This window comes from Otolemur garnettii, unplaced genomic scaffold (genome assembly GCF_000181295.1).
Source record: "Otolemur garnettii isolate 467f Iridium unplaced genomic scaffold, OtoGar3 scaffold00013, whole genome shotgun sequence".
In the NCBI taxonomy this organism is placed as follows: Eukaryota; Metazoa; Chordata; class Mammalia; order Primates; family Galagidae; genus Otolemur; species Otolemur garnettii.
This window is the reverse complement of record NW_003852408.1, coordinates 10392901-10400045: the sequence shown is the minus strand read 5'-3', so window position 1 is coordinate 10400045 and position 7145 is coordinate 10392901. Positions and strand designations below refer to the sequence as shown.

Below are 7145 nucleotides of genomic sequence, written 5' to 3'. Positions count from 1 at the left end.
TTATTATATCATTGTTAGGCATAATACTACACTATAGTATTAAATATTATGGAATTCCTCTGTCCATTTCATTGGCATAGAGGGGGTTCCTCAGTACTTCACAGGACAGAAAAGATTTCCATTAACCATAAGTCATGATAATATATTAACATATGTATATGTTATATACATAACATACATAAGTGTTATCCTAATATATTTAGGATATTTTTAACATTAACATTAATACATGTATCATTATTTATAACAATGATTATATAGTCACATGCATTTCATATTCAATATATACACTTATATATTATGTATATATGTAATACCAATCACATTTTTAATAATATATTATCACTATATGATTTCAATACATAATATATGTAATAATATGTATATTGTTAGTATAGTATTGTTTGTAAATATTGATAATGTGATGTTATAAATATTATAAATGCTAATAATGTATGGATATGGCAGTGTTAACACAGTATCATGACCTGTGGCTAATAGAAGTCATTTCTGTGCTGTGTGGTGAGAGGAACGCTCTGTATCCCAGTGACGTGGGTTCAACAGCTCCAACTTGAACACATCAGCCCTGTGACCCTGGTGCACCTGTGACGCTTCCCTTCATCCCCCTCCTACCCTCCTCAGTTTGCACAGCATTTGCCTACACTGTGCCTCTGAATACCTTTCATCACCGCGTCTTTCTTGCCGTTCCCACTGTCACTGCCTATTTCACACCACAGCCCCCAGTGCCTGTCACATCCAGTGTGAGCTCACTGGCCTGAAACCCCAGGACCCCAGCCGTCCACAGGATAACCTCAGCCTCGCTATCAAACCACATCCCTTCTACCACCCTCCCATTCCTTACGCTCTACCCAGCTCTACCCAAACGGGACTAATCACTGTTCTCACCCAGAGTAAAAACGAAAGGTCATCTTACACTAACACATGTACTCCCACCTCTCTGCGCCTTCCCTCATCTGACTCCCTATCCCTAGAACACGGTCCTCACCTACTTTGCCCAGGGAATGTCTACCTTACCTACAAAGTCCGTCTTACATCCGCCCTCTTCGGGTGCCTTTCTTACTGACTTCAAGATCTCACCTTTTCCTCTTCTCACTCCCACTACATTTTTTTCTCTCTCTTTTGGCACTTATATCTGCTTGGCTTCAAAATTATTTGTATGTTTATTTTATTACCCCTATTAGACTACAGCTCCTTCAAAGAACAGTCTTTATTCATCTTAGCATTCCTTGATTTTCCTATATTATGATCATATGGAAAGTTAAATAAAACCATCTTTCTGACTAGGCTCTGTAGCCTGAGAGAGGCTATCTCTATAACATTCTGTAACAGGAAAGTTAATTCACTGCATGTGTGAAAGTGTTGATCTTGGCCAGGCTCAGTGGCTGATGTCTATAATGCCAGCACTCAGGGAAGCTGAGGTGGGTGGATTGCCTGAGCTCAGGAGATTGAGACCAGCCTAAGCAAGAGCAAGACCCCATCTCTACTAAAAATAGAAAAACTAGCTGGGCATTGTGGCAGGAGCCTACAGTTCCAGCTACTTGGAACGTTGAGAAAAGAGGGTGACTCAAGCCCAAACCTTTGAGGTTGCTGTGAGCTATGATGTCACAGCACTTTGACCAGGGAAACAGAGTAAGACTCTGTCTCAAAAAGAAAAGAAACAAAAAAAGCATTCTAGGGACCATGTCAAGTGACTAGGCTGAGTCCCCAGCCTGACTTTGAGTGTGAAGGTCAAGTCTCTGGGAATAACATAGGACATTACCAGGTAAGGTGCCAACTTCTCAGGCAGCAAGGAGTTCCAGGGTACCCTAAAACACCTGTGATCTTCCAAATAGTGCTTTACTACCTTCAGGGAGAACTTTACCATTAATGACTAAAACATTATTCTACACTCAACAGAAACATAGTACATCTAAGTAACCTTTCCAAAAGGTTCTGGGTACATCAAAGTTCAAAAGGTAATTCAATCGTATAATTACTGGAAATGTTTCCAGACTATACAATTCTTAAGCAAGGAATTTTACCTTGTGCACCCTTGAGCATTTTCATAATTGTACAGCCACAGAGATGAAGTGTGTGGCATCCATTGATCTCTATACTAACTATGCAGCTATGCCACCTTGAGAGGTTACTTAAATAATCTGAGTCTCGGTTTCCTCAACTATAAATTGGGAAGAGTAATTACAGTACCAACCTCTGGTTTTAATGATAATTAAAAGGGTTAATTGATGTAAAGCACTTAAAATAGTTCCTGGCAGCCAGGCGTGGTGGCACACACGTGTTACCCTAGCAGTCTCAGAGGTCGAGGCAGGAGGATCACTTGAGCACAGGAGTTTGAGGCCAGCTTGAGTAAGAGCAAGACCTGTCTCTACAAAAATTAGAAAATGAGCTAGGTGTGGTGGTGCACACCTATTATACCAGCTATTCTAGAGGCTGAGGTGGGAAGATTGCTTGGGCCCAGGAGTTTGAGGTTGCAGTGGCTATAATGACAGCCACACAATAGAGCAAGACTCTGCCTCAAAAAATAAAAATAAAATAAAATAAAGTAAAATAAAATGCCAGGCACAGTGGCTCACACCTGTAATACTAGCACTCTGGGAGGCGAAGGTGGGTGAATTGCCTGAGCTCACAAGTTTGAGATCAGCCTGAGTCAGAGGGAGACCTTATCTCTAAAAGTAGCAGGTGTTGTGGCAGACACCTGTAGTCCCAGCTACTTGGGAGGCTGAGATAAGAGAATTGCTTGAGCCCAAGAGTTTGAGGTTGTTGTGAGCTATGATGCCATGGCACTCCACCCAGGGTGACAAAGTGAGATTGCCTCAAAAAATAAAATACAATAAAAAATAAAAGTGCCTAGTACAGAGTAACTGCTCAAAATTTGTTTGCTATTATTTGTACGTTACCCCCAAGGTCACACAACAAGGCACACAATGAAGACTCAAAATGATGAGTAACATGAATGAACACACCTTTGTGTATCACAAATAATATCATCATATTCTCTTAGAATAATAACCAAAGTCTAAAAATATGTATGCACATTAAAGGGCCATTCCTCATGTATTTATTTTCTTGTTTTAAATATGTTTCAGGCGAGACAATACCGTCTGTCTCCCAGCTGGATTTAAGTAGGACACCCCAGTTTGGACATCAGTACCTGTACTCGGGCCTCGGTAAGCTTCGCCCTCTGCGCCAGTTCCTCTCGGGTATAAATATCAGGGTAATGGGTTCTCTCAAAAGCACGTTCTAGTTCCTCAAGCTGCTCTGCGGTGAAGGTGGTTCGGCTTCTGCGCTGTTTTCTCTTTAGCGGTAAATCTGGTTCAGAGTCAATGTCAGAGCCTTCGTCTGATTGTGGTGCTGAGGCTAAAAGCACAGGAGGAAAAAAAGGTGATTTGAATAAAAAAGTAAAATATAATACAAATGCAAACAATGTAACGAATCATATGGACCCTCCTATTGGTCTGAAATAATAAAAAAAATTAAAAACAAAATAAAATAAATGTGGATCAAAAAGGCAAGTCTAGCCAAGCCATAATAATTCCAACCCTAGTGTATAGTACATTCCCAATGTCTTCCCATAGGCACCAAGCCTCTCAGGCAGTGCTACGTTATTAGGGGATATTTAATCTCTTCCCCTACCCTGCCTCCCCGCCCCTGAAACAGAAAGAATTGTTCTTGGCATCTGTCAGTACAGGCTGATTATGATCGCTGAGAAAACAGGGACAGGCCTTATTCCATTCTTATGGCCCTGTACTTAACCACTTAATGGGTGCTCCACTCATGTCCAGTAGAGGAATCACATTTAATTTCATTCCCAATACATTTTCAGCAGCCTTACACTGGGAAATCTGTTAACAAATGTGATTTTTTAAAAAAATCCAAAATTGACTTAGTATCTAAATAGCCAGTAATAGTAAACTGTCACACGATTCTTATGTTGATTGACTCTACTGTTCCTATAAGAAAAATCACGTGTAAATTTAATATCTTATTACCAGATATGAGGAAATGCTTTAAGAAGAATCTATGTACTATTAATACATACAAATCTCAAGAACTGGCCCCAGAAGAAGCAGGCGTCCTCTAGCAAACTGTCTCTAAAGTGAAGTTTAGAGTCTGGGTCTCTACTGAATGGGTGAGCAGCTGCCTGGGACAGCTGCTTGATTTGAGGAGCCTCGTGCAGAAAGAAAATATGAGGCTCCTTGTTCAAGAATTATTATAAATTACTAGATGAGAGAGCATTAACTCAAGCTCAATGCCCTTGAAGCCAGCCCTTGTGCAGCCCTCTCCCTACAAAGCCCGTATTTGCCTGTATTCGCCTGGGGAAGTGGCCTTCCAATGTCAGCATACAGGTACCTAAGAAATAAGGGGGAGCTGGGAAATCAGGCAGGACTTTCATTAATGATACAATATGGCGTCTACTCCCATGAAAACAGAGTCCTTATAAAAAGAAGCTGCGACTAGCAAAGCCTGGGCACGAGTGGCACCATTTCCAGGCCCATTTGATGGGGGCAGGATGGAGTGAGCGTACTTTCTCTTTCTGCTGGGGCTTCCACAGAGAGTGAATTGCAGCAGTGATAGAGCACCTGGTGGCCTATGGAGAGTTCTTTGGTTTGAGGGTGCATCAGACCAGGGCTCAGGATAGGACGGCAGCCTTTTGCAATGGCCACAGACATTGAGGCAGGGAGCAGAGGGCCCTCACTAGGCTAGCAAACCAAAGACCCTGAGCCTGGAGGAGAAGCCAGAGTAGCCTGGCCCTTGAGCACATGCCTGAGGATCTTCAAGATGAGGGGTTGAGGGACGCAGTCAGCAATGGGCAAGCTGAGCCAGAAAACATGAGACTTTTAATGTCAATGTCAAGGTAACTCACTTGCACCCTCGAGGTGTTAGGATCTGGGGAAACACAGGTGGCACTAGAAGCAATGAGAAAATGTTTGTGTCCCATACTTTTATTTTATCTTATTTCATTTTATGCCAGTAAAAATTTGCCCCATACTTTTAATTCTCTTTGACCTTAAGTTCAGACTTAATTCTGCCCTACAGAAATCTAAAATTTCACTCTATTTCAGTATAAATTATAAACTTCCCAGAAGAATGTACATCCAAAATGAATTTATAAATGTGACTTTAGGTTTTCTAACGTTGGGCAGCACCTGTGGCTCAAAAGGGTAAGGTGCTGGCCCCATATGCTGGAGGTAGTGGGTTCAAACCCAGCCCCAGCTAGAAAAAAAAATATAGCAGTTAAGTTTTCTAATGTTTCAATACTTCTAAATTTTACTGACATTTAAACACTGTGAAAACAAGAGGCAATAGAGTAAATAATATACATGACAAATTAAAGACAATATACCTGGAAACAAATAGTTATAGATAAAAGTAAAAGAGAGTCATAACATACAATTTATCTACTGTGTGTTAGATATTATAGTTTGTTTTTTAATTGTCATCTAATGTACTATTAAATGGTTTCATTTAATATAAATCTTATTTTAGGATACTTGAGTGTAAACTTAAAAAGAGAAGAGACTTTAATTATGGGAATGTTTTTAAAGGACTGTTAAAATGCTAAGAAATATGCCACAAACCATAAATTTCAAAAGCCCTCAATCAACTTACATACATATATGTTCGATAAATGTGAGCTAAGCTAAATAATCACTAATTTGTTCCTGATTCTAGAATGGCGTTTCTCAATCTTTTGGAGTGTCAGAATCACCTGGCGGGCTTGATAAAACAGACTGTGGGCAGCCCCCCTGCCATAGTTCCCATTCAGTAGATCTAGAGTGAGCCCCAAGAATCTGCATGTCTGCCGTGTTCCCAGGTGATGGACTCCGATCCTTCTGATTCTGTGTGACACTTTGAGAACCACCCCTATGGAATATTCCAAATTAATTCTTTCCCCTCTCAAAATTTTCAAGTGTATGAAATACTTCCTGCCATAATTTATCCAAACAGTCACCTCCACATACATATTTTAAAATTATAAATAATATGTTCCCTAGGAAACCAATCACTAGTCCCTTAACAAGACAATAAATTTCCATAATACGTTTCTCTTTCATGCTCCCAGTTCCTGTTGTCCTGGCCTTTCTTTCCAACGTGAAAAACTCAATAACGTTTAAGAACTGACCAAAAGCTTCCTCTGCCACAGAGAACCCTAAATCTTTGCTTGCACATTCTCTTCCCATGATCCCATTAGGATAATAGTATGTGGAAATTTTCATGTTTCCTTTGGGAGTCTCAGGCGTTATTAAATTCTTCCAAGTAAAGATGATGTGCCATGCACTGTCAGGTCAATTAATCAAAAGCATCTCTGGTTTCTGAAGAAAAAGACTGGCTAGATTTACAAGCACCAGGAAGATTTTAATCCTGAGGGTCAAGACCACATTGTTTCACCCTAACAGTCAACATCCCCCAGAATCTAACTCTGTGAGCTCCAGGCCCTTCTCTGCCCCATGCCCCTCTGGAACACTGGGAACACAGTAGGTGTTCAGTAGGTACGTGCTGAATGAACACAGCATGGGGCATAATTTCAGTGTTGCTCTAACACTGATTTCTTGGGCACTATTGATTTCTTGGGCACTATTTCACATCTTCATTTTTAAAATGGGAATTTTGTTCTTAGGACATCTCCCAGCATTTATTTAGATGGGCTGCAGAAATCCCTGCACCCTCAGCAATCATTTGGAAAGCTTTTCAAGTACATGTATTTGTACACTTGTGTTTTGGGGGAGACTAATGATTGATTTTTTTCAAAGAGGATTATGATTTTTTTTCAGATGAATAACTACCCACAGCTAGTAATTTTTGAAGACTCGGTATTTGAGGAGTTACACCTGTCAAACAATAATGCAAGTGTCCTAAAGGTAAGTGCAGGGAGGACAGAAACTTCTCACGCAGCAGAAAGGCAAAAGCACCATTGGTCTTGACTTAGAAAATCTGAGCCATCACAGCAGGATCTCATGATTCTTAACGACAACAAAAAAAGACTCAGAATTTTTAAGAGTTCAGCAAAACAACCATGACCACCAAAACATTTTTTCCAACAAACTAACAAATCACTACTTTTATTTCTAGACTATTTATTCAAAAGCGCTGGAAAGGTTGCATCTAACAAGGAAAACCACCAC

General features: G+C 40.4%; 1 protein-coding gene across 3 annotated transcripts in view; it reads right to left on the bottom strand.

Annotated features, from left to right (window-relative positions):
- PAX3 (paired box 3) overlaps positions 1 to 7145 on the bottom strand; it is a 96868-nt gene that overhangs the window by 28396 nt on the left and 61327 nt on the right. For all 3 annotated transcript variants that reach the window (XM_012802149.1, XM_012802150.1, XM_003784909.1), the window contains exon 5: positions 3173 to 3378. In XM_012802149.1, coding sequence (XP_012657603.1) covers positions 3173 to 3378 — 206 coding nt within the window. The remainder of the gene's footprint in view (positions 1 to 3172; positions 3379 to 7145) is intronic.